General features: G+C 66.6%; 1 protein-coding gene across 3 annotated transcripts in view; it reads right to left on the minus strand.

The window, feature by feature from the left end:
• KCNC3 (potassium voltage-gated channel subfamily C member 3) overlaps window positions 1–24739 on the minus strand; it is a 29785-nt gene extending 5046 nt beyond the window's left edge. For all 3 annotated transcript variants that reach the window (XR_005590544.1, XM_039510010.1, XM_039510012.1), the window contains exons 1-4: window positions 24719–24739; window positions 19744–20562; window positions 8455–9394; window positions 3195–3389 (exon numbers count right to left, since the gene is read on the minus strand). Coding sequence is in view for 2 of the 3 variants with exons in the window: in XM_039510010.1 (XP_039365944.1) it covers window positions 3195–3389; window positions 8455–9394; window positions 19744–20346 (1738 nt within the window). In the remaining variant the exon portion in view is untranslated. The remainder of the gene's footprint in view (window positions 1–3194; window positions 3390–8454; window positions 9395–19743; window positions 20563–24718) is intronic.
• Between the last annotated feature and the right edge of the window lie 2227 nt (window positions 24740–26966).

Consider the following 26966-nt stretch of genomic DNA (forward strand, 5'->3'; position numbering starts at 1 on the left):
CCCCACTGCACCCTTGCTACACCCCCACTGTACCTTCCTCGCAATGCAACCGCACTGCACCTTCCCCAAACCATCCCCTGCACCTTCCCCAAATCATCTTCACTGCCCCATCCCCACAGCACAATCACTCACTGCACTTGCCTCTGATGGCACCATCTCCTACTGCACCCCACCATCCTCACTGCACCCCCCACTGCCTCCCCTCCTTCACCCTCACTGCACTTTCCCCTCACCTTCCTCACTGCACCTTCCCTCCACTGCACCTCCCCACTGCTCCCCACTGCACGATTGCTCACCGCACCCCCCACTGCACGCCCACACCATCCTCACTGCACCTTCCCTCCACTACACCATCTCCTACTGCACCCCCCAAAGCTCTCCCCATTGCACCATCCCCCACTGCACCGTTCCTCCACCACACCCCTCACGGCACCCCACACAGCAGCATCGCCTACTGCACCTTCCCCACACTGCACCCCCGCCACCGCACAATTCTCTCACTGCAGTCCCCACTGCACCACCACCTTCTGCTTCCCTGCTGCCCCTTCCTCCCACTGTACCTCCCACTACACCCCCATCACCCCCCCCAGTGCCTGCCCCATCCCACGACTCACCTGCTCCTCGGTGCCTAGCGGGGGGAGGATGGGGGGAGGGGTTTGATAGATTTATTGACTGGGTGGGCTCTCAGCCCCCCCATTAGCCCTGAACCCCCTCTTAGAGGTGGGGTTGGAAGGGGTCTGACCCAGGAGTGGGGTTCAAATGCCCCCCCCATCCCAAGCCCTTCTCTGGAGGGAGGGGCCTGGGCTCCCGCCTTCCTCAGCCCCCCTCCTCCTGTTCAGGGCTGTCACCCCCTATCTGGGCCCACCCCATGGTCTGCCCCCTCCCACAGGCCCCAGCAGCTGCTCCTAAGGGGGCTGTGATGGTGTGACGATGTGGGGGGGTTTCCAGGTTTCCCAGGGGGTTCCAGGCCGAGGGGGTGGGACTCAGTGTCCCCGGGTGTTACGGGTTAACGAGGGGAGGGGGGAGGGAGTTTGTGGGCACAGAGGGCTGGAGAGGGAACGCGGGACCCCGGCCGCTGGCCTGGAGGATGGAGACCCCAGCGACTGGTGCCCGGGTGACCCGGAGACCCGGCTCAGGAGTTGCAGCCGGTTCTGGCTGGGGGGAGGACAATGGGCTGCGGGGACGGGACCCCGGTGACCTGACCAGCCGGGTCCGGCCAGAGGGGCCAGAGGACGGGAGGGGAGGAGCCCAGGAGACCCTGTTTCCCTGGAGAGAAGACAATGGACAGAGGGGGGCTTGGGGCCGGGGGTCTCAGATGCCCAGCTGGGAGCAGGGGGGCTCGGGGCTGGAGGGGGGAGCAGGCAGAGCCCACCTGGCTGCAGGGGGACTGGGACGTGCTGGGCTGAGGGGGGCCAGGCCTGAGGCTGGAGAGTTTCCTGTGCTGGGTTCAACGCTCAATAACCCTCCTGTGTTACGCTGGCTGAGTCGCTCCGGGCTAGAGAGCAGGGGGCATTATTCCCTCTGGGAGTGGAGGCCCGGGGGGTCTGGAGCGCGGGGACTCCCCGAGGGGGCCCACGGCAGAGACAGACGCGCTGAGGCTCAGGGAGGGGCGGCTCCAGGAGGTGGAGGGGCCTGACCCCGGGGGAGAGCGGCCCCCCAAGAAGGGCTGTCGCACTGAAGGGGGCACCCCCCCAACGGACCGCACGGGGCCATGAGTGGGCCCGATCTGTGAGTCCGTGACAGATGGGGGGGAGCATTACACCCTAGTATGAATCCTGGGGGATCAGTCCTTGTCGCCTGCTCAGAGGAAGGGGGGTGTCTTCATGTCGGGGGGGGGGCTGATGAGAGGATGGGGGCATGTCTGTGCTATGGGGAGGAAGTGGGTCAGGATGTGGGGTCTGTCCTTGCCATGGGCTGGGGGGCTGGGATGGGTCTCAGTGTGGGGGAGGAGGAGGAGGTGGGGGGATGGGGGGTTCCCATTGGATGGGGGAGGGCAGTGCCCGTGCTGGCAGGGAGGGTTGGTGGGGTGTAGGTGGGGGGTTGTCACGGGGCAGTTGGCGTTAATGGGTGTGACCGTCTGTACCCCAAAGCAACCCCCTTGCCCCCCCCATATTCCCCAGGCTGGCACAGAGCTCGGCCTGGGGGTTGGGTTTCTTGCGTCGGGACCGTCGCTCTGTCGGCGGATCATCAATCTGGCTCCTATGGGACCTAAAACCCGCGGGCTTGGGGGGGGGTCGAGGTGCTGGGGAAATCTGGTGCCCCGGACGGACGGGGGACTAAACTGACCCCGGCCGGGCGCTCTGGGGTGAAGCCGCCGTGGAAGTGCAGCTGCGGGGGGTTGCGACGGCTGCAGCTTGTCACAGGAGCTTGGGGGGACCCCCGGGAAGTCGGTCCCAAGGGGCTTGACGGGGGGGGGGGAGCAGAGGTCAGCAGGGTGATGAGAGGGGCAGGGGGTCACTGGGGCAGTGGGTTGGGGCAGGGGGTTGAGCGGGGGGAGGTCAGGCGGGGGGGCAGCACACGGGGAGCGGACGGGGCAGCACGAGGCTGGAGGTGGCTCCACAGGGGCTGCACAGGGGCTATTAGGGGCCATTGTGGGCTGGGCTGCGCCGGGGGCCGGGCGGGGAGGGCTGCAGGGGCCGGGCTGCACCGGGAGGAGCTGCAGAGGGGCCAGGCTGCATCGGGGCTGGGTGGGAGGGGGCTGCAGAGGGGCCGGGCTGCACCGGGGCCGGCCGGGGAGGGCTGCACCGGGGCCGGGCGGGGCTGCACCGGGGCCGGGCGGGGAGGGGCTGCAGGGGGCCGGGCTGCGCTGGGGCCGGGCGGGAGGGGGCTGCAGGGGCCGGGCTGCGCCGGGCCGGGCGGGGAGGGGGCTGCAGGGGCCGGGCTGCGCCGGGGCCGGGCGGGGAGGGGGCTGCAGGGGCCGGGCTGCACCGGGGGCGGGAGAGGGGGCTGCAGGGGACGGGCTGCACCGGGGCCGGGCGGGAGGGGGCTGCAGGGGCCGGGCTGCGCCGGGCAGGGCAGGGAGGCTGCAGGGGCGCCGGGCTGCACCGGGGCCGGGCGGGAGGGGCTGCAGGGGCCGGGCTGCGCCGGGGCCGGGCAGGGCAGGGAGGCTGCAGGGGCGGGCTGCACCGGGGCCGGGCGGGGGAGGGGGGCTGCAGGGGGGGCCGGGCTGCCCCGGGGGCCAGCCGGGGGGTCACCTTTGCGGATGTTGCCGTCGGGCGCCGGCCCGAACTCGCCGGCCGTCAGCAGGAAGCAGGCGCGGTCCCGGCTGTAGCGTTCGTGGGCCGCGGGGGTGACGGGCGACTTCTCCTCGGGGGACAGGGCCTGGTCGATGGTGGGACAGTCCTCGTTGGCCAGCGCCGCCTTCGCCGCGTCGCCGTTCTGCTTGGAGTCTGCCAGAGACACAGCCCGGGTCAGGGGAGCCGAGACCCCTCCCCGGGGGAGAACCCAGGAGTCCGGGCTCCCAGCCCCCCCCGCTGTAACCACTAGCTCCTACTCCCCTCCCAGAGACAGGGAGAGAACCCAGGAGTCCGGGCTCCCAGCCCCCCCCGCTGTAACCACTAGCTCCTACTCCCCTCCCAGAGCCGGGGACAGAACCCAGGAGTCCTGGCTCCCAGCCCCCCTGCTCTAACCACTAGCCCCCATTCCCCTCCCAGGGCCAGGGAGAGAAATGGGCCCTCATCCCTCCGGACTGTTACCCGGGTAACGCAGGGTGGGTTGGTTACTTGGGTTATGGGGGGGGTAACCGGGAATGGGTGATGGGTTACGGGGGGGGGATGGGCCGGCCTCACATGCTCAGAGCCCCCCCTTCCCCGGTGATGCTCTTCTGCTGCGGGGAGCCCCCTGAGCACCCCAAAAAAGACTCCAGCCCCCCCCAGACGTTTTCATGTACCTGCTCTGCCTGCGTCCAAGATTGTCCTCCCCTCCCAGAGAATGAACCCAGGCGTCCTGCCCCCCCCCCTTCACCCCCATTCCTCTCCCAGAGCCTGGGAATGAACCCAGGCGTCCTGCCCCCCCACACTTCACCCCCATTCCTCTCCCAGAGCCTGGGAATGAACCCAGGCGTCCTGCCCCCCCCACTTCACCCCCATTCCTCTCCCAGAGCCTGGGAATGAACCCAGGCGTCCTGCCCCCCCCCCACTTCACCCCCATTCCTCTCCCAGAGCCTGGGAATGAACCCAGGCGTCCTGCCCCACTTCACCCCATTCCTCTCCCAGAGCCTGGGAATGAACCCAGGCGTCCTGCCCCCACACTTCACCCCCCGTCCTCTCCCCGAGCCTGGGAATGAACCCAGGCGTCCTGCCCCCACTTCACCCCATTCCTCTCCCAGAGCCTGGGAATGAACCCAGGCGTCCTGCCCCCACACTTCACCCCCATTCCTCTCCCAGAGCCTGGGAATGAACCCAGGCGTCCTACCCCCATTTCACCCCCATTCCTCTCCCAGAGCCTGGGAATGAACCCAGGCGTCCTGCCCCACACTTCACCCCATTCCTCTCCCAGAGCCTGGAAATGAACCCAGGCATCCTGCCCCCCCACTTCACCCCCATTCCTCTCCCAGAGCCTGGGAATGAACCCAGGCGTCCTGCCCCCCCCACACTTCACCCCCATTCCTCTCCAAGAGCCTGGGAATGAACCCAGGCGTCCTACCCCCACTTCACCCCATTCCTCTCCCAGAGCCTGGGAATGAACCCAGGCGTCCTGGCTCCCAGCCCTGCCCCCGGGGCTGTGCGGCACCATCTGCTCCTGTCCGCCCTCCCCCTCAAGTCCTCAGCGGGCCATATGCTCCTGCCCCAGAGCATTGTGGGAACGGGCTGCTGTGGCTGTGAGAACCGAGCCCCAGCACTGACAACCCCCCACCCCCACCGCCCGGCACAACCTCCAGACCCCCACTGGGACACAGTCATCGCCCTGTGCGGCCGCGTCACACGGCCTGACCCTCGGCACCTTCACAACAGCCAACACGCGACGCACTACCCGTGCACACCCATCGCGGCACAGCGCACGCCCCTGTGCACCCCCGGCACAGCGCACACCCATCGCGGCACAGCGCACGCCCCTGTGCACCCCCGGCACAGCGCACACCCATCGCGGCACAGCGCACGCCCCTGTGCACCCCCGGCACAGCGCACACCCATCGCGGCACAGCGCACGCCCCTGTGCACCCCCGGCACAGCGCACACCCATCGCGGCACAGCGCACGCCCCTGTGCACCCCTGGCACAGCGCACACCCATCGCGGCACAGCGCACGCCCCTGTGCACCCCTGGCACAGCGCACACCCAGCATAGCACACACCCCTGTGCACCCCCGGCACAGCGCACACCCATCGCGGCACAGCGCACGCCCCTGTGCACCCCCGGCACAGCGCTCACCCACAGCCCCCCAGCGCTCGCCCCTGTGCACCCCTGGCACAGCGCACACCCAGCATAGCACACACCCCTGTGCACACCCAGCACAGCGCACACCCATCGCGGCACAGCGCACGCCCCTGTGCACCTGGCACAGCGCACACCATCGCGGCACAGCGCCCGCCCCTGTGCACCCCTGGCACAGCGCACACCCCGCATAGCACACACCCCTGTGCACCCCAGGCACAGCGCACACCTATCGCGGCACAGCGCACGCCCCTGTGCACCCCTGGCACAGCGCACACCCATTGCGGCACAGCGCACGCCCCTGTGCACCCCTGGCACAGCGCACACCCAGCATAGCACACACCCCTGTGCACACCTGGCACAGCGCACACCCATCGCGGCACAGCGCACGCCCCTGTGCACACCCGGCACAGCGCACACCCATCGCGGCACAGCGCACGCCCCTGTGCACACCCGGCACAGCGCACACCCATCGCGGCACAGCGCACGCCCCTGTGCACACCCGGCACAGCGCACACCCATCGCGGCACAGCGCACGCCCCTGTGCACCCCCAGCACAGCGCACACCCAGCATAGCACACACCCCTGTGCACACCCGGTACAGCACACACCCGGCATAGCACACACCCCCGTGCACACCCGGTACAGCACACACCCGGCATCGCACACACCCCCGTGCACACCCGGTACAGCACACACCCGGCATAGCACACACCCCCGTGCACCCCCGGCACAGTGCACGCCCCCACGCACACCCGGCACAGCGCACCCCCCCTGCGCACCCCTGGCACAGTGCACAACCCTGTGCACACCCAGCACAGCGCACCCCCCATGCGCACACCCAGCACAGTGCACACCCCTGTGAACACCCATCGCTGTGCACCCCCGGCACAGCACACACCCAGCATAGCGCACACCCCTGTGCACACCCGGTACAGCACACACCTGGCATAGCACACACCCCCGTGCACCCCCAGCACAGCACACGCCCCCACGCACACCCGGCACAGCGCACACTCCTGTGCACACCCATTGCTGCACACACCTGGAACAGTGCACACCCCTGTGCACACCCAGCACAGCACACACCCAGCATAGCGCACACCCCTGTGCACACCCGGCACAGCACACACCCAGCATAGCGCACACCCCTGTGCACACCCGGCACAGCACACACCCGACATAGAACACACCTCTGTGCACGCCCGGCACAGGGCACACCCCTGTGCACCCCCAGCACAGCGCACCCCCCCGTGCACACCCGGCACAGCGCACCCCCCTGTGCACACCCGGCACAGTGCACCCCCCTGTGCACACCCATCACAGCGCACACCCCTGTGCACACCCGGCACAGCACACACCCAGCATAGCGCACGCCCCTGTGCACACCCGGCACAGCACACACCCGGCATAGCACACACCCCTGTGCACACCTGGCACAGTGCACACCCCTGTGCACACCTGGCACAGCGCATCCCCCTGTGCACACCCGGCACAGCGCACATCCAGCATAGCGCACACCCCCGTGCACACCTGGCACAGCGCACACCTGGTACAGCGCAAATCCAACATAGCGCAAACTCCTGTGCACACCCATCGCCACGCACACCTGACGCAGTGCACACCCAGCATAGCGCACACCCCTGTGCACACCCAGCACAGCGCACACACCTGTGCACACTCAGCATAGAGCACACCCCCATGCACACCCATTGCTGTGCACACCCAGCACAGTGCACACACAGTGCAGCGCACACATGCTGTGCACACCTGGCACAGTGCACACCCAGCACAGCACACACCCCTGTGCACACCCGGCACAGCGCACACTCCCGTGCACACCCATCACTGCGCACACCCGACACAGTGCACATGCGGTGCAGCACACTCCCCTGTGCACACCTATTCCTGTGCACGCCCAGCACAGCACACACCTGGCACAGCACACATCCCTGTGCACACCCATCGCTGCGCACACCCAACACAGTGCACATGCGGTGCAGCGCACTCCCCTGTGCACACCCATTCCTGTGCACACCCAGCACAGCACACATCTGGCACAGCACACATCCCTGTGCACACCCATCGCTGCGCACACCCGACACAGTGCACAGTCCTGTGCACACCTGGCACAGCGCACACTCAGCACAGCGCACCCCCCCATGCACACCCGACACAGCACACATGCTGTGGGGCAGGGCGCGGGGCTGGGATCCCTGCGGGACAGGGCATGGGGCGGAGATTCCCTCAGGACAGGGTGTGGGGCTGGGATTCCCATGGGGCAGGGTGTGGGGCCTGGATCCCTGCAGGACAGGGCATGGGGCTGGCATCGCCGTGGAGCAGGGCGTGGGGCAGGGATCCCCACGGGGCAGGGTGCGGGACTGGTATCCCTGCAGGACAGGGCGTGGAGCTGGCATCGCCGAGGGGCAGGGCGTGGGGCAGGGTGTGGGGCAGGGCACGGGGCTGGGATCTCTGCGGGACAGGGCATGGGGCTGGCATCACCATGGGGCAGGGCGCAGGGCAGGGCATGGGGCTGGCATCGCCATGGGGCAGGGGGCAGGGTAGGGCACAGGTCCTGGATCCCCGCAGGACAGGGCATGGGGCTGGCATTGCCGTGGGGCAGGGCATGGGGCTGGCATTGCCGTGGGGCAGGGCGCGGGGCGCGGGGTTGGGATCGCCTGGAGCAGGGCGCGGGGCAGGGCGTGGGGCTGAGATTGCCATGGGGCAGGGCGCAGGGCAGGGCATGGGGCTGGCATCGCCGTGGGGCAGGGCGTGGGGCTGGCATCCCCGTGGGGTATGGGGCTGGCATTGCCATGGGGCAGGGCGCAGGGCAGGGCACGGGACTAGCATCGCCGCAGGACAGGGCATGGGGCTGGCATTGCCGTGGGGCAGGGCATGGGGCTGGCATTGCCGTGGGGCAGGGCGCGGGGCGCGGGGTTGGGATCACCTGGAGCAGGGCGCGGGGCAGGGCGTGGGGCTGAGATTGCCATGGGGCAGGGCATGGGGCTGGCATCGCCGTGGGGCAGGGCATGGGGCAGGGCACGGGGCTGGCATCGCCACGGGGCAGGGCGCGGGGCCCCTACCTGCCCGGTTGATCTCGATGATCTCCTCCTGGGCCAGGGGGCAGGCGTCGGCGGCCGGGGGGCCGGGCCGGGGGCCGGGGGCTCCCTCGGGCTTGCAGTAGTTGGGCGAGCCGGGCTGGGGCGCCCGGGGGATGTGCTTGTTCTTCTTCTTGGGCAGTTTCTGCTTGGCCATGGCCAGGGAGTAGTACATGCCGAAGTTGTTGACGATGACGGGCACGGGCATGGCGATGGTCAGCACCCCGGCCAGGGCGCACAGCGCCCCCACCAGCATGCCGGACCAGGTCATGGGGTACATGTCCCCGTAGCCCAGCGTGGTCATGGTCACCACGGCCCACCAGAACCCGATGGGGATGTTCTTGAAGTAGGTGTGGTTGCTGCCCGTGATGTCGTTGGGGTCGGCCCCGATCCGCTCCGCGTAGTAGATCATGGTGGCGAAGATGAGGACGCCCAAGGCCAGGAAGATGATGAGGAGCAAGAACTCATTGGTGCTGGCCCGGAGCGTGTGGCCCAGCACCCGCAGCCCCACGAAGTGCCGGGTCAGCTTGAAGATCCGCAGGATCCGCACGAAACGCACCACCCGGAGGAAGCCCAGCACGTCCTTGGCCGCCTTGGAGGAGAGGCCCCGCAAACCCACCTCCAGGTAGAAGGGCAGGATGGCCACGAAATCGATGATGTTGAGGCTGCTCTTGACGAACTCCAGCTTGTCCGGGCAGAAGCAGACGCGCATGAGGAACTCGAAGGTGAACCAGATCACGCAGGCCCCCTCCACGTAGGTGAGGAACGGCTCCGTCTCCACCTCCACCGCCACCTGGGTGGCCGTCCCGTTGGCCACCGCCACCGTCTCCGTCTTGTTGATGATGCGGTTGAAGGCCTCGTGCGTCTCCAGGCAGAAGGTGGTGATGGAGAGGAGGATGAAGAAGAGGGAGGCGAAGGCCACGTACTGGAGAGGGGGTGGGGGCGGGGCGAGGGGGCGGACGGAGAGGGGTGGGGATGTGGGGGGCAAACACGGAGGATTGTTAGTCGCCCCGTTCTAGAAATCTCAACAACAACAAAAAACCCAAAACACCTCCTGGAGAGGGGAGACCCCCAGCAAGATGGAGATCCCCCCATGCCCCAGCCCCAGAGCCAGCCAGTCCCCGTCCTGGGGCCGGATGGGAGCCGGCGCCCCCCAGAGGGGAGAGGCCCGTGCCCCATTCCCTGCTCCCCTGAGCCAGCCAGTCCCTACCCTGGGGCCGGATGGGAGCTGGCGCCACTCAGAGGGACAGGACCCAGGCCCCATTCCCCGCCCCCGTCCCTGAGCCAGCCAGTCCCCGTCCTGGGGCCGGATGGGAGCTGGCGCCACTCAGAGGGACAGGACCCAGGCCCCATTCCCCGCCCCCGTCCCTGAGCCAGCCAGTCCCCGTCCTGGGGCCGGATGGGAGCCGGCGCCCCCCAGAGGGACAGGACCCAGGCCCCGTTCCCCGCCCCCGTCCCTGAGCCAGCCAGTCCCGGTCCGTGGGGCGGTTGTGAGCCGGCGCGGGGCGTCGGGACAGGACCCAGGCCCCTTTCCCCGCCCCCGTCCCTGAGCCAGCCAGTCCCCGTCCTGGGGCCGGATGGGAGCCGGCGCCCCCCAGAGGGACAGGACCCAGGCCCCGTTCCCCGCCCCCGTCCCTGAGCCAGCCAGTCCCCGTCCTGGGGCCGGATGGGAGCCGGTGCCCCCCAGAGGGACAGGCCCCAGGCCCCAGGCCCCATTCCCCACCCCCATCCCTGAGCCAGCCAGTCCCTGCCCTGGGGCCGGATGGGAGCCGGCGCCCCCCAGAGGGAAAGAACCCAGGAATCCGGGATTCCTCCCCCCACCCTTTCCAATGGCAGAGGGATCCAGGCAGTGGGAGCATTCGCACGTGGGCGGGGGGGGGGATGAGGGGGTTTGTGGGGAAACGGAGCCCCCCCGAATTCCAGTGGGAGGGGGCAACCCTCAGCGCCCCGACCCCCGAGTGAATGAGCACCAATATCTCTGCTTAAGACAGGGGAGACACCAAACAGCTGGGAGAGAACCCAGGCGTCCGGGCTCCCAGCGCTGTTAAGTGGGGAGATGATCAGAACACAAGGCGGGAAGTGGGGTGGGGGCGTCACCGGCTCCGCGCTGCTCCCCCCCGGAAGTAAGAAGCGGGCGCTGGGATCAGGCAGAACCGGGCCGCGTGGGGGGGGGGGACACACGGGGCCGGGAAGATTGAGGGGGGGGCAGCCGTGGGGGGCTGCGGGGGGCCACACAGGTAGGTGCGGGGCCGAGGGGGACACACGTGGAGCCGCGGGGGGGCTGCGGGGCCGGGGAGGCACATGGGGAGCCGCGGGGGGGCTGCGGGGCCGGGGGGGACACGGGGGGGGGGGGCTGCGGTGAGCGGATTGTGCCGAGTTTGCGGGATTCGCTGCTGCAGCGCTGCGGGGCCGGTCCAGCGCCCCCTGGTGGGCGACCAGCGCCTCTCCCGCCCCGCCATGGGTCCGGGCGGCCCTGCTTCGGGGCCGGAGGGGGCGGGGGTCGTCTATAAATAAACCCAACAGCCCCAGAGCCCCGGCCCCCAGCACGGACGGGGTATCCCGCTGCCCCACCCGGGAGTTTATCTGGGTGGATCCTAACGAGCCCCCCACTGCGCCCCCTCCCAGCCCCCCAATCCCCCCACTGCGCCTCGCCCAGCCCCCCACTGCCCCCACTGCGCCTCGCCCAGCCCCCAATCCCCCCACTGCGCCCCCTCCCAGCCCCCCCGCTCCCCAGCCCCAATCCCCACTGCGCCTCGCCCAGCCCCCACTCCCTACTGCGCCCGTCCCAGCCCCTGCTCCCAGCCCCACTGCCCCCACTGCGCCTCGCCCAGTCCCCAATCCCCACTGTGCCCCCTCCCAGCCCCGCCCCAGCCCCCAATCCCCACTGCGCCTCGCCCAGCCCCCACTCCCAGCCCCCAATCCCCACTGCGCCTCGCCCAGCCCCACTCCCCAGGCCCCCAATCCCCACTGCCCCCTCCCAGCCCCCAATCCCCAGCCCCCAATCCCCACTGTGCCCTGTCCCAGCCCCCGCTCCCCAGCCCCCAATCCCCACTGCGCCTCGCCCAGCCCCACTCCCCAGCCCCCAATCCCCACTGCGCCTCGCCCAGCCCCACTCCCAGGCCCCCAATCCCCACTGCGCCTCCCAGCCCCGCTCCCCAGCCCCCAATCCCCCACTGCCCCTCCCAGCCCCCAATCCCCACTGCGCCTGTCCCAGCCCCCACTGCCCAGCCCCCAATCCCCACTGCGCCTCCCAGCCCCCAATCCCCACTGCGCCCTGTCCCAGCCCCACTGCCCAGCCCCAATCCCCACTGCGCCTGTCCCAGCCCCCGCTCCCCAGTGTCCCTGACCCCCACTGCGCCCCCTCCCAGCCTCCAGTCCTCCCTGTCCCGACTCCCCTCTGCACCCCTCCCCCCACTGCAGTCTTCTTCTATTGCAAGGCAGGCTGTGGCCTCTGTGTGTGTGTGTGTGTGTGTGTGTGTGTGTGTGCGTGTGTGCGCGCACGCACAACTGTGTGTTCCCGTGTGTGTGTGTGTCCTTTGCTGTGTGTCTGTGTTCACTGTTGTGTGTGTGCATGTGTGTCTGCGTCCATTCGTGTGTCCGTGTGTGTCCATTTGTCTGTGTCCATTTGTGTGCATGTGTCCATGTCTATTCGTGTGTGTCTGGGTGCGTGTCCATGTCTATCCATGTGTGTCTGGGTGCGTGTCCATGTCTATCCATGTGTGTCTGTATGTGTCCACGTGTGGGTGTCTGTGTGCGTGTGTGTTATGTCTATCTGTGTGTGTCCGTGTGTGGGTGCATATGTGTCCGTGTCCATCCATGTCCGCATGTGTCCATCTCGGTCCATGTGGGTCCGTGTCCGTGTGCACGGCTGTTACATTCCCTACACTCCTGCTCTGAGCCCAGCCCCTCGCTGGGGTGGGCGGTTTGTTTCCAAGCTCTGAAGGCTCGTGTGCCCGCTTGGCCCCCCAGCCGCCCAGGGCAGACGGGTCGGGAACGTGGCCCTAGACGCTGGCACCTTTCCTCCCGGGGCCCCCCTGACCTGCCAGCTCCACCCGCCCCATGGATAGCCCCAGGGTGCTGGGCCGTCAGCCCTGACCACCGGCTGCGTGGGGGCGGCCTCAGAGAGGAGGCTGGCGCCATGGGCGAGGGCGGCTGGTGCGGCCAAGGTCCCCGCTGGCAGATGTACCCGTCCATTGCCACACGCTGCCAGTACCCGCCGGGCAGGCGCTGGGCAGGGGACGGTTCTGCACCTACGGCCTCAGCCAGAGCGCGGCGTGTTTCACAGGCGGGCGGGTTAACTGCTCAGCTGACAAGTTATCCACCCGTCCGTCTACCTGCCTGTCCGTCCATCCATCCATCCACCTGCCCGTCCACCCGTCCGTCTACCTGCCTGTCCGTCCATCCATCCATCCACCTGCCCGTCCACCCGTCCGTCTACCTGCCTGTCCACCCGTCTGTCTACCTGCCTGTCCGTCCATCCATCCATCCACCTGCCCGTCCACCCGTCCGTCTACCTGCCTGTCCGTCCATCCATCCATCCACCTGCCCGTCCACCCGTCCGTCTACCTGCCTGTCCGTCCATCCATCCATCCACCTGCCCGTCCACCTGTCCGTCTACCTGCCTGTCCGTCCATCCATCCATCCACCTGCCCGTCCACCCGTCCGTCTACCTGCCTGTCCGTCCATCCATCCATCCACCTGCCCGTCCACCCGTCCATCTACCTGCCTGTCCGTCCATTCATCCATCCACCTGCCCGTCCACCTGTCCGTCTACCTGCCTGTCCGTCCATCCATCCATCCACCTGCCCGTCCACCCGTCTGTCTACCTGCCTGTCCATCCATCCATCCATCCACCTGCCTGTCCACCCGTCCGTCTACCTGCCTGTCCGTCCATTCATCCATCCACCTGCCCGTCCACCTGTCCGTCTACCTGCCTGTCCGTCCATCCATCCATCCACCTGCCCGTCCACCTATCCGTCTACCTGCCTGTCCGTCCATCCATCCATCCAACTGCCTGTCCACCCGTCTGTCTACCTGCCTGTCCGTCCATCCATCCATCCATCCATCCATCCATCCATCCAACTGCCCGTCCACCCGTCCGTCCACCCGTCCGTCTACCTGCCTGCCCGTCCACCGGTCCGTCTACCTGCCTGTCCGTCCATCCATCCATCCACCTGCCCGTCCACCCGTCCATCTACCTGCCTGTCCATCCATTCATCCATCCACCTGCCCGTCCACCCGTCCGTCTACCTGCCTGTCCACCCGTCTGTCTACCTGCCTGTCCGTCCATCCATCCATCCACCTGCCCGTCCACCCGTCCGTCTACCTGCCTGTCCGTCCATCCACCTGCCCGTCCACCCGTCCGTCTACCTGCCTGTCCGTCCATCCATCCATCCACCTGCCCGTCCACCCGTCCGTCTACCTGCCTGTCCGTCCATTCATCCATCCACCTGCCCGTCCACCTGTCCGTCTACCTGCCTGTCCGTCCATCCATCCATCCACCTGCCCGTCCACCTATCCGTCTACCTGCCTGTCCGTCCATCCATCCATCCAACTGCCTGTCCACCCGTCTGTCTACCTGCCTGTCCGTCCATCCATCCATCCATCCATCCATCCATCCAACTGCCCGTCCACCCGTCCGTCCACCCGTCCGTCTACCTGCCTGCCCGTCCACCCGTCCGTCTACCTGCCTGTCCGTCCATCCACCCACCCCTCTACCCGTCCACCCGTCCGTCTACCTGCCTGTCCGTCCATCCATCCATCCACCTGCCCGTCCATCCGTCCATCTACCTGCCTGTCCGTCCATCCACCCACCCCTCTACCCGTCCACCCGTCCGTCTACCTGCCTGTCCGTCCATCCATCCATCCACCTGCCCGTCCACCCGTCCGTCTACCTGCCTGTCCGTCCATCCATCCATCCACCTGCCCGTCCACCCGTCCGTCTACCTGCCTGTCCGTCCATCCATCCATCCACCTGCCCATCCACCTGTCCGTCTACCTGCCTGTCTGTCCATCCATCCATCCACCTGCCCGTCCACCCATCCATCTACCTGCCTGTCCGTCCATCCACCCACCCCTCTACCCGTCCACCCGTCCGTCTACCTGCCTGTCCGTCCATCCATCCATCCACCCACCCCTCTACCCACCCATCCATCCACTCCACTACCCGTCCACCCACCTGCCCGTCCACCCATCCATCCATCTACCCATCCCTCTACCCATCCACCCGTCTGTCTACCTGCCCGTCCGTCCACCTGCCCGTCCATCCATCCGCCTGCCCGTCCACCCGTCTGTCTACCTGCCCGTCCGTCCATCCGCCTGCCCGTCCACCCGTCCGTCTACCTGCCCGTCTGTCCATCCACCCGCCCCTCTACCTGTCCACTTATCCATCTACCTGCCCATCCACCCGTCCACCCGTCCGTCCATCCATCCATCCATCCATCCATCCACCCCACTACCCATCCAGCCATCCGTCTACCTGCCCATCCACCCGCCCTTCTACACGTCCACCCATCCATCCACCCCACTACCTGTCCACCCATCTATCTACCTGCCCGTCCACCCGTCCATTCATCCACCCATCTGTCAACCTGCCCATCCACCTGCCCTCTACCCGTCCACCCGTCCGTCTACCTGCCCGTCCACCCATCCATCCATCCACCCATCCGTCAACCTGCCCATCCACCCGCCCCTCTACCCGTCCACCCATCCGTCTACCTGCCCATCCACCCATCCATCCATCCACCCATCCGTCAACCTGCCCATCCACCTGCCCCTCTACCCGTCCACCCGTCCGTCTACCTGCCCGTCCACCCGTCCATCCATCCACCTGCCCCTCTACCCATCCAGCCGTCCGTCTACCTGCCTAGAAACCTGTCCATCCGTCCATTCACCTCACTACCCATCCACCCATCAATTCATCCATCCATCCATCCACCCAACCCACTACCGTCCATCCATCCATCCATTCCACTACCTGTCCACCCGTCTATCTGTCCATCCACCCCACTACCCATCCATCCACCCTTCTACCCATCCATCCATCCATTCATCCATCCACCCACCCACCCCTCTACCCATCTGTCCACCCACCCTGTCCACCCCGCCCTTCTAGCTGTTCATCCATCCACTTGCCCCCCTACCCATCCATCCATCCAATCCGTCCACCCGCCTCGCTACCCATCCCTCCGTCCACCCTCCCTGCTGCCCCTCCATCTGTCCTCTCATCCCACTACCCACCTCTTCGTCCACCTGCCTCTCTACCTGTCCCTCCGTCCACCTGCTCCTCTACCCATCCACCCATCTGTCTACCTGCCCATCCACCTGTCCATCCGTCCACCCACCCCTCTACCCGTCCATCTGCCCCTCTACCCGTCCCTCCATTCACCCACCCCTCTTCCCGTCCATCTGCCCCTCTACCCGTCCCTCCATTCACCCACCCCTCTACCCGTCCATCTGCCCCTCTACCCGTCCCTCCATTCACCCACCCCTCTTCCCGTCCATCTGCCCCTCTACCCGTCCCTCCATTCACCCACCCCTCTACCCGTCCATCTGCCCCTCTACCCGTCCCTCCATTCACCCACCCCTCTTCCCGTCCATCTGCCCCTCTACCCGTCCCTCCATTCACCCACCCCTCTACCCGTCCATCTGCCCCTCTACCCGTCCCTCCATTCACCCCCCCCTCTACCCGTCCCTCTGCCCATCGACCCGTCCCGCCCTCCAGCCCCCCCTCGTCCCGTCGCTCTGCCCCTCTACCCGTCCCGCCCTTCACCCCCCCCTCTACCCGTCCATCTGTCCTCCTGTCCCACTACCCGTCCCTCCATTCACCCACCCCTCTACCCGTCCATCTGTCCCTCTACCCGTCCCTCCATTCACCCACCCCTCTAGCCATCCATCTGTCCTCCTGTCCCACTACCCGTCCCTCCATCCACCCACCCCTTTACCCGTCCATCCATTCCCTCGTCTCTCTATCCATCCGTCTGTCCGTCCGCCCTCCGTCCACCCACCCCTCTGCCCATCCATTTGTCCACTTGCCCGGCTACCTGTTCGTCCACCCTGCTATCCCTCCACCCACCCCTCTATCCTTCCAGCCGCACCTCTGCCCTTCCCCCATTCATCCATCCATCTGCCCCTCAATCTGTCCATCTCTCCCTCCGTCCGTCCGTCCATCTGCCCCTCCCCCGCCCCCTCCCTCCGTCCATCTGCCACTCACTCCCTCTCTCCCTCCTTGTCCTTGGACCAAGTCACTAGAGGAGAGGGGCCCAGTGGGGAGTCCCGCATTTCATTCCCGCCCCCCCTTGGAGATAACTTTTCTCACCCCCCCCCCACCAGCAGCAGCTGACGGGGCAAGGAGCGGGGATCACCCTGTGCATCTGGCAGAACCGGCTGCACTAGGGCACCGCTGGGTGGGGGGCTGAGGTGCATCCTGGAGGGGGGGGCATGGCAAGCTGGGCTGGATGCAGACTGCAGTGCGGTCCCCCCCCCCCCGACCCGCTGCCTCTGCAGAACCAGCCCAGCGCAGAGCCAGCGCCAGCCACTGTCCTCAAAGTGATCCTGAGCTGGGGGGGGGGGAACAGGGCTGCGCTGGGGGTGCAGAGGGTGGGACAGGCTGTGCTGGGAGTGCAGGGGCTGGGACAGGGCTGTGGGGGTGCAGGGGAGGCTGGGACAGGGATGTGGGGGTGCAGGGGCTGGGACAGGGGTGCAGGGGGCTGGGACAGGGCTGCGGGGAGATACGGGGGGGCTGGGTCAGGGCTGCGGGTGGGGTATGGAGGGGCTGGGACAGGGCTGCAGGGGGCTGGGTCAGGACTGTGGGGGGTGCAGGGGCTGGGACAGGGCTGCGGGGGTGCAGGGGCTGGGTCAGGGCTGTGGGGTGCAGGGGCTGGGACAGGGCTGCGGGGGTTGCAGGGGCTGGGACAGGGCTGTGGGGGTGCAGGGGCTGGGTCAGGGCTGCGGGGGTTGCAGGGGCTGGGACAGGGCTGTGGGGGTGCAGGGGCTGGGTCAGGGCTGCGGGGGGTTGCAGGGGGCTGGGTCAGGGCTGTGGGGTTGCAGGGGCTGGGTCAGGGCTGTGGGGTTGCAGGGGCTGGGACAGGGCTGCGGGGGTTGCAGGGGGCTGGGACAGGGCTGCGGGGGAGATGCGGGGGCTGGGACAGGCTGTGGGGGTTGCAGGGGCTGGGACAGGGCTGTGGGGTTGCAGGGGGCTGGGACAGGGCTGCGGGGTTGCAGGGGCTGGGACAGGGCTGTGGGGTTGCAGGGGCTGGGACAGGGCTGTGGGGTGCAGGGGGCTGGGACAGGGCTGTGGGGGTTGCAGGGGCTGGGACAGGGCTGTGGGGTGCAGGGGCTGGGACAGGGCTGTGGGGGTTGCAGGGGCTGGGACAGGGCTGTGGGGGTGCAGGGGCTGGGACAGGGCTGCGGGGTGCAGGGGCTGGGACAGGGCTGTGGGGTGCAGGGGCTGGGACAGGGCTGCGGGGTTGCAGGGGCTGGGACAGGGCTGTGGGGGTTGCAGGGGCTGGGACAGGGCTGTGGGGGGTTGCAGGGCTGGGACAGGGCTGCAGGGGCTGGGACAGGGCTGTGGGGTGCAGGGGCTGGGTCAGGGCTGCGGGGTTGCAGGGGCTGGGACAGGGCTGCGGGGGTTGCAGGGGCTGGGACAGGGCTGCGGGGTTGCAGGGGCTGGGACAGGGCTGTGGGGTTGCAGGGGGCTGGGACAGGGCTGTGGGCAGGGGCTGGGACAGGGGCTGGGCTGCAGGGCTGGGACAGGGCTGGGGTTGCAGGGGCTGGGACAGGCTGCGGGGAGTTGCAGGGGCTGGGACAGGGCTGTGGGGTGCAGGGGCTGGGACAGGCTGTGGGGTTGCAGGGGGCTGGGACAGGGCTGTGGGGTTGCAGGGGGCTGGGACAGGGCTGTGGGGTTGCAGGGGCTGGGACAGGGCTGTGGGGGTGCAGGGGCTGGGTCAGGGCTGCGGGGGAGGGGCTGCAGGCTGCGGGGCAGGGGCTCAGGGCTGGGGTTGCAGGGGGCTGGGACAGGGCTGTGGGGGTTGCAGGGGGCTGGGTCAGGGCTGCGGGGTTGCAGGGGCTGGGACAGGGCTGTAAGACATGGGGCTGGGACAGGCTGTGGGGGTCAGGGGCTGGGACAGGCTGTGGGTAGCCTGGCAGCCTCACCTGCCAGTGCACCTCAGGCCTGGACACAGGCTGGCGGCACACACGGGGCTGGCACACTGTGGTGCAGGGGCTGGGCACATCTCCTGCACAGGCACAGCCCTTGCACACTCCTTTGTGCACACTTGAAAGAACCCTTGCACGCACTGCATTGCACACGCACGCTGACCTTGACACGCACACTTAGATGTTCATAGTGACACTTGCACCATTCCCTCACATTCACGCTAGCTTTGGTACACACATAGCTGCATGCTCACATTGACCTTTGCACGATTCTCTTGCACACTCACATTGACTTTGGTGCACACACACTTGCATGGTCACACTGATCCTTGTGTTATCACCCCGGTGCACATCCTTGCACACTAACACTGACCATTGCACTATTCCCTCATACACTCTCATTGACCCTGGCATATCTACCCTTGCACACTTATGCTGACACTTGCAATATCCTTTTGCGCACTCAAAATGATCCTTCCACTATTCCCTCCCACACTCACACTGACCATGCCCCACACATCCTTGCACACTCACAGTGACCCTTGCACTAATCCCCCATGCACTCACATTGGATGTGGCACACATACCTTCGCATGCTCACACAAATGTGCACTACCCTTTTGCACACTCAGAATGAGCCTTCCACTATCCCCATCACACACTCACACTGACCATGCCACACACACCCTTGCACACTCAATTGGTCACTTGCACTATTCCCTTGCACTCATATTGGTCATGGCACACATGCCCTTGCACACTCACACTGGCCCTTGCACTATTCCCTCATGCACTCATATTGGCTGTGGCACGCATACCCTCGCACACTCACACTGGCCCTTGCACTATTTGTGCGCACAGCTACAGTGACCCTTGCACGACCCCCTCACACACTTACATTGAGGCTGGCATGCACACACAAGCCCTGGCACGCTCCCGGTGCCCCGTGCCCAATCCTCATGCACCCTCCCTCTGACCCAGTCCCCATCCCCATGCCCACTCAAGCCGGCCTTCGCCCCCCCCGTCCAAGCAGGGCACCGTCCCCTTGCACGGGCCCAGCGCGACCTCAGCTCACGCGCCCCAGCCCCGCTCGCACACGCGCTCCCCCCACCCCCTTACCCTGGCCATCTTGGAGGAGTACGGATCCTCAAAGAGCGCCCAGAGCTTGGGCTGCCAGCGGCGCCACCAGCCGGCCTGGCGCCCGTCCTCCTGCAGGCAGAGCCGCTTGAGGTCGCCGGCGGCGTCCTCCTCGTCCTGGGCCTCGGGGGCCTCGAAGCTGTCGAGCGCCTCCTCGGCGTCCCGGTGCTGCCGGTAGTTCATCCAGCAGCAGGCCTCCACGTCGGTCTCGTCGATGCCCCAGAAGGCCAGCTCCTCCTCGAAGAGCGGCCCGCAGACGTCGGCCGGGCAGTGCAGCTTGCCGGTGCGGTAGTAGTTGAGGACGTAGGCGAAGACCTGCGGGTGGCGGTCGAAGAAGAACTCGTCGGCGGCCGGGTCGTAGTCGAAGTTGCTGCAGGCGTCGGGCTCGGTGAGCCAGGCCAGGCGGGTGCCGGGCAGGGTCTGCAGGGTGCTGCGGTAGGTCTCGTGCCGCACCCCCCCCACGTTAATCACGATCTTCTCGCTTTCCTCGTGCCGGCCCATGTCCCCCCTGGGGCATGACTTGGCTGGCGCCTGGCTGCCCGGCTTGCGCCCGCGGAAGGAGGAGACGCACACTGAGCTGAGCATTGGGGGGGGCGGGCACGGCGCGCCCCCCGGCACGCGGCGGGGGGAGGGGAGGGGGCGGTCAAATCAGGGCGCTCCGCGGGGGAGGCGTCATCGCAGGCCCGCCTCCGCTGGCCCCGGCGGGGGGGGGTGCAGGACCGAGGTGGGGGGGTCGGGATCCCGGACCAGGGCGGGTGCTGGAGTTTGGAGAGAGGCAGAGAAGCCGGCAGGCAGCAGGCGCTGAGAGAGAGAGAGACAAGTGGAGCAAGGTTAGTGCGGGCTCCATCCCTCCGCCGAGCCTCCGTCCTTCCGTCCCTCCATCCCTCCGCCAAGACTTTCCCATTCCCTCCTTCCCTCCATCCCTCTGCTGAGCCTCTGTCCTTCCATCCCTCCGTCCCTCCATCCCTCCGCCAAGACTTTCCCATTCCCTCCATCCCTCCACCGAGCCCCTGTCCTTCCATCCCTCTATCCCTCTGCTGAGCCTCAGTCCCTCCATCCCTCCTCCCTCCATCCCTCTGCTGAGCCTCTGTCCTTCCATCCCTCCGTCCCTCCATCCCTCCGCCAAGACTTTCCCCTTCCCTCCATCCCTCTGCTGAGCCTCAGTCCCTCCATCCCTCCGTCCCTCCATCCCTATGCCGAGCCTCTGTCCTTCCATTCCTCCATCCCTCCACCGAGCCTCCGTCCCTCCATCCCTCCATCTCTCCGCTGAGCCTCCATCCCTCCGCCAAGACTTTCTCATTCCCTCCTTCCCTCCATCCCTCTGCCGAGCCTCCATCCTTCTATCCCTCCGCCGAGCCTCAGTCCCTCCATCCCTCTGCTTAGCCTCTGTCCCTCCATCCCTCCGCCAAGACTTTCCCCTTCCCTCCATCCTTCTGCCGAGCCTCCGTCCTTCCGTCCCTCCATCCCTCCGCCAAGACTTTCCCATTCCCTCCATCCCTCCACCGAGCCCCTGTCCTTCCATCCCTCTATCCCTCTGCTGAGCCTCAGTCCCTCCATCCCTCCGCCAAGACTTTCCCATTCCTTTCTTTCCTCCATCTCTCCATCCCTCTGCTGAACCTTTCCCATTCCCTCCATCCCTCTGTCCCCTCTATTCCTCCATCCGTCCGCTGAGTGTTTTCCATTCCCTCCGTCCGTCCTCCAAGCCTGTCCCGTTCCCTCCATCCATCCTCCGAGCCTGTCCCGTTCCCTCCGTCCCTGCACTTTCTCTCTTTCTTTTCCTTTCCAGAGTGTGTTTGGGTTTCAGATCAGGGACCCTCCCCCCAAACAGACCCCCCAACTCTCCCTGCTCCTGCCCCCCCATCTCTGTATCTGCCCCTGTTCCCCTGCTCCCCCCCCCGTCACAGCTCGTCCTGTCCCCCTCGACCCCTGGGGTCCCGGCTGGGGTCTGCAGGTGCTGCAGGGACCCGGCTGGGGGAGGGGACTTTGGGGCTGGGGACGGGGGGGGGGGCACTGCCCTCCCCTCGAGGGGCTCTGCACTCAGCGGGAGGGGGGGTTCGGAGCCTGCAGTCACCCCCCCCCCCGCTCTAGCTGAAAAAGCTCAGCTTTCACCTGGGGAGGGTGCTTCCCTTGCCCTCCCCCCAACTTTTGCTGCAAACTCTCTGCAGCCCCCCCCCCCCTGCGTCCTTCCCGGGGACTCTTGTGTAACTGAGGCTAGCGGCTCCCCCCCCTCCGCGAGCGACTGGGAACGAGCTATAAATACCTCACGGGGCTCCCAGGGCCCCCCCCCCCAGCAAGGCTGCTAAGCTGCCACCCCAATGCAACTCCCCTGGCCTGAATCCCCCGCCTCAGGTGAGTGCAGCAAGGGCAGGCGCACGCGGGGAGCGGGGGCTGGGAGCCGGGACAGCTGCCTCAGCAGATCTGGTGGGGAGGTGAAGCCCCGCACTTAGAACCTGCCACAGCTGGGCTGTAGGGGACTATGGGACAGCTGAGAGCGGGGGTCCTGAGGTGGGGGCTCTGGGGCTGGGAGGTCCTGGGGGCACTGTGGGACTGGTGCAGGGGTGCATGCTAAGGGGGCTGGGTGTGCGGGGTATTGGGGTTGGGGTGCCCCAAAGGGGTCTCTGGGGCTGGCTGTGAGCTTTCGGTGGGGGCTGGGGGCATTCCAGGGGCTGGAGGTGGGGGTGTCTCAGGCTGAGTGGGAGGGTTTGGGAGCTGGAGGTGTGTGAGGGTTCTGGGGGGGCTTGGGTTGGATGTGGGGGTTCTGGGGGGTGGGGATGGGAGTGGCGGTCAGGGGGTCTGGATGTGGGGGCTGGGGAAGTCCTGGGGTGGGGCTGGTGTGGAGTTCGGGGGCTGGATGTGGTGGGGCTGGGGCTGGGAAGTGGGGGGGCTGGTGTGGGGTTCGGGGGGCTGGATGTGGGGATTGGGGGCTGGGAAGTCCCGGGAGTGGGGCTTGTGGGGGTCAGGGGCTGGATGTGGTGGGGGCTGGGATCCCGGAGGCTGCCGGAGCACAGAGCTCCCCCCGTTCTGCCCCCTCCCTTCTGTAATTGCCCCAGTGTGTGGATTTGCCCCCTGGCCCCTGAGCTGAGTGGTGGGTGCGGCGGGGGGGCAGGACCCCCAGGCAGCCCAGCCCCGGGGGTCCGGACAGGCTCTGCTCAGGAAGCCTCCCAGGGGAGGCCTCCAGGAACTTGCTGACTCTGTGTGTGTGTGTGTGTGTGTGTGTGTGTGTGTGTGTGTGTGTACACTCTGCATGTGTGTGCACTGTGAGTGTGTGTGTCTGTGTGTACACTCTGCATGTGTGTGCAGTGTGTCTGTGTGTGTGTACACTCTGCATGTGTGTGCACTGTGAGTGTGTGTTTGTACACTCTGCATGTGTGTGCAGTGTGTCTGTGTGTCTGTGTGTGTACACTCTGCATGTGTGTGCACTGTGAGTGTGTGTATACTCTGCATGTGTGTGCAGTGTGAGTGTGTGTGTCTGTGTGTGTGTACACTCTGCATGTGTGTGCAATGTGAGTGTGTGTTTGTGTGTACACTCTGCATGTGTGTGCAGTGTGAGTGTGTGTCTGTCTGTGTGTGTGTACACTCTGCATGTGTGTGCGCTGTGAGTGTGTGTGTGTGTGTTGGTGTGTGCATGTGGGGAGGGGTTGTGTGTGCATGTGGGTGAGCTGGTGTGTGTGTGTATGTGCTGGTGTGTGCATGCTGTGTGTGTGTCCGTTGATGTATGTGCTCTGTGTGTGTGTATGTGCTGGTGTGTGTTCACTGTGTGTGTGCACGCTGTGTGTGTGTCCGTTGGTGCATGTGCTCAGCGTATGTAGTCTGTTTGCATGTGCATTCTGTGTGCATGTGTATGTGCTGGTGTGTGTGTGCGGTTGTGTGTGCTTTGTGTGTGTTCACTGGGTGTGCACATTCCCTCTCTGGGTTTCTTTCTCTCTCCTGGGGTCCCACTTCTGTGTCTAAAATCATCAGCATCCCAGAGCCCCCCCGATACACACCGCCCAACACACACACACACACTGACACAGACACCCCAACACACACACCCTGACACAGACACACACACCGACACATGCACACTGACACCAACACCCCAACACACACACACACACCACAACGCATACACACACACCCCGACACTCCCCCAACACACACACACACCTTGACACACATGCCCCGACACACACACACACTGACAGACACACCCCGACAGACACACCCCAACACTCCAACACAGACACACACCCAACACACACACATACCTTGAAACACATGCCCCGACACACACACACACACACACACACACTGACAGACACATCCCATCACATACACACACACCCGAACACACACACCCTGACACACACACATTAACATCCCCAACGCATACACACACACACTGACACATGCACTCCAACACCCCAACACACACACACCCACACCCCGACACAGAAACCCCCAATACACACACCGTGACACACACACACACTCACACACATACACCAACATCCCCAACACATACACACACAGTGACACATACACACACACACTAACACACGTGACACACACACACACCCCAACATCCCCAACACATACACACACTGACACTGACACACACACCCCGACACACACTGACACCCCCACACACCAACACCCCCACACACAGACATCCCCCCAACACACACACACTGACACACACACACAACACACAATCTGTCCAAGGCTGAGACCCCCCCCCCAATCCAGAGATACTCAGTCAATTCCTGGGGGTGTGGGGGGTGCAGCCTCCAGGCCAGGCTCCCCCCCCCCCCCCGCGCCTGCTGAGCCAGGAGCTCCTGACATCACCCCTCCCTCCACGCAGACACCTGTCATCGATCCCTCACCCCCCAGGTCCCCCCCTCCCCCTCCATCCCCCCTCCCCTCTGCAGCCTCCAGCCCCCCGCAACCCCCCCTCCCCCCAGCTGATACTCACTTGTCAGTCAACGCCCCCCCCGGGATTTTGGGGCGGCTCCACGTCCCGGGGTGTGTGTGTGAGGCTGGGCCGGGCCGCGGCAGGGGCTGGAGAGGGCGGCGGAGGGGCGAAGGCGGCCGGATCCTGCTGGCGGGGCCCGATCCTGGCGCTGGCTCCTCCCCGCGGCGAAGCTGGAGATGCGGATCCGGCTGCGGCTGCTGGGACTGCGGACCCGGCTATGACATCACCGCCCGTAAGGTGGAGCCTGGCCATTCGGGGGGGGCGGGGGGGGCGGGCCCGGCGGGGGCTGGAGCCTGCAACGGGCTGGGCTCGGATCTGCCCCGGCACGAGAGGTCAGTGGGGCGCAGTGGGGGCGCAGGTGGCGGCTGCTGGGGAGCACGGTCAGTAACTGCAACCCCTTACGCTATGGGGGCGGCGGGGGCGCTGGGCCAGTTAATGTGGGGCCGTTGCTTTGAATGCGGGGCCACCTTAAAGACCCTGCAAAGAAATTGGGGGCGCTGGGAGGCAAGTCGCTGGGGATGAGGGGGCTCTGGGGGAAGCGTTGGGGAGTTGCTGGGGGGAAGGAGAAGAAGGGGAGTCTCTGGGGAAGAGGCGGGGAGTTCCTGGGAGGGAGGGGGAAGAAGGGGAGTCTCGGGGAAGGGGAGTTGCTAGAGGAAAGGGGGCGCTGGGAGGGAAGAGGTGGGGAGTCGCTGGGGAAGGGGAGTTGCTGGAGGGAAAGGGGGCGCTGGGAGGGAAGAGGTGGGGAGTCGCTGGGGATGGGGAGTCGCTGGGGAAGGGGAGTCGCTGGGGAAGGTGGGGCGCTGGAAGGAAGAGGTGGGGAGTCGCTGGGGATGGGGAGTCGCTGGGGAAGGTGGGGCGCTGGAAGGAAGAGGTGGGGAGTCGTTGGGGATGGGGAGTCGCTGGGGAAGGGGGAATTGCTGGAGGGAAAGGGGGCGCTGGGAGGGAAGAGGTGGGGAGTCGCTGGGGGATGGGGAGTCGCTGGAGGGATGGGGAGTCGCTGGGGAAGGGGAGTCGCTGGGGAAGGTGGGGCGCTGGAAGGAAGAGGTGGGGAGTCGCTGGGGATGGGGAGTCGCTGGGAAGGTGGGGCGCTGGAAGGGAAGAGGTGGGGAGTCGTTGGGGGATGGGGAGTCGCTGGGGAAGGGGAATTGCTGGAGGGAAAGGGGGCGCTGGGAGGGAAGAGGTGGGGAGTCGCTGGGGGATGGGAAGTCACTGGGGAAGGGGAGTTGCTGGAGGAAAGGGGCGCTGGGAGGGAAGAGGTGGGGAGTCGCTGGGGATGGGGAGTCGCTGGGGAAGGGGGCGCTGGGAGGGAAGAGGTGGGGAGTCGCTGGGGATGGGAAGTGGCTGGGGAAGGGGGAGTCTTTGGGGATGGGGGCGCTGGGGAAGGGGAGTCGCTGGGGAAGGGGGCGCTGGGAGGAGACTGATGGGGGATAATGGGGACCACACAGACTGGCAGTGGGACAGGATCGGGGTTGGGGGGGCAGCAAGTGGCTGCATTAACCCTGTGGGGTCAGGAGGGGGGGAGCTGCGGGGAGGAGACAGATGGACCCCAACTAACCCCTTCCCCCGGCCGGCCTCGCAGACCAACCCAAACCCACACGTTTCACACATGAACCAGCATCGTGCACACGCTGGTGACACGCACACATGGGTAGCACACGCGTGCAAAGCCACGTCTCTCACACACGCATGTGCAAACATGGGTAGCGCACAGGTAACCCACATACACACCCACAGCCTCTCGCAGCTGCTCGGGTCCTACCCTCAAACTGCCCCTAAGCGGGCTGGTAACTGGGGGGCCCGGGGTTGGGGCCCCTGGATGTCACTAGTTACCCCTCCCGCCCCCAGCTGGGCAGAGCTCTGGGGGGTGACGGGGGCTCCTGGGCTGATAATTCATACAGGCCGAGCCCCCCCCTTTGTGGATCTTTCGGGATTAATTTGGGGCTCCTGAAGATTGGGGGGAAATGTGCTCTATGCCCCCCCAGAGCGCCAGGTCTCCCCCTCCACAGACTCCCCGCCTGCCCCCTGGGGGCCCCGTTCCCAAACATTCCCCCCATCCCCCCAAATCAGAGTAACCCCTCCCCCCACCTGTCGCACTCAGCAGCCTGTGCTGGGGGGTCCCATGGCGATGGGGCCGGGCCAAGCAGCTCCTGTTCCAGGCCCCCCCCACCCCCCCTTCATTGTTGGGATTCAGAAATGCAGCATCCAGAAGAGCAGGCCAGGGCAACGGATGTGGGCGCTACACGGGGAT

The sequence above is a fragment of the Mauremys reevesii genome, linkage group 22, assembly GCF_016161935.1.
Source record: "Mauremys reevesii isolate NIE-2019 linkage group 22, ASM1616193v1, whole genome shotgun sequence".
In the NCBI taxonomy this organism is placed as follows: domain Eukaryota; kingdom Metazoa; phylum Chordata; order Testudines; family Geoemydidae; genus Mauremys; species Mauremys reevesii.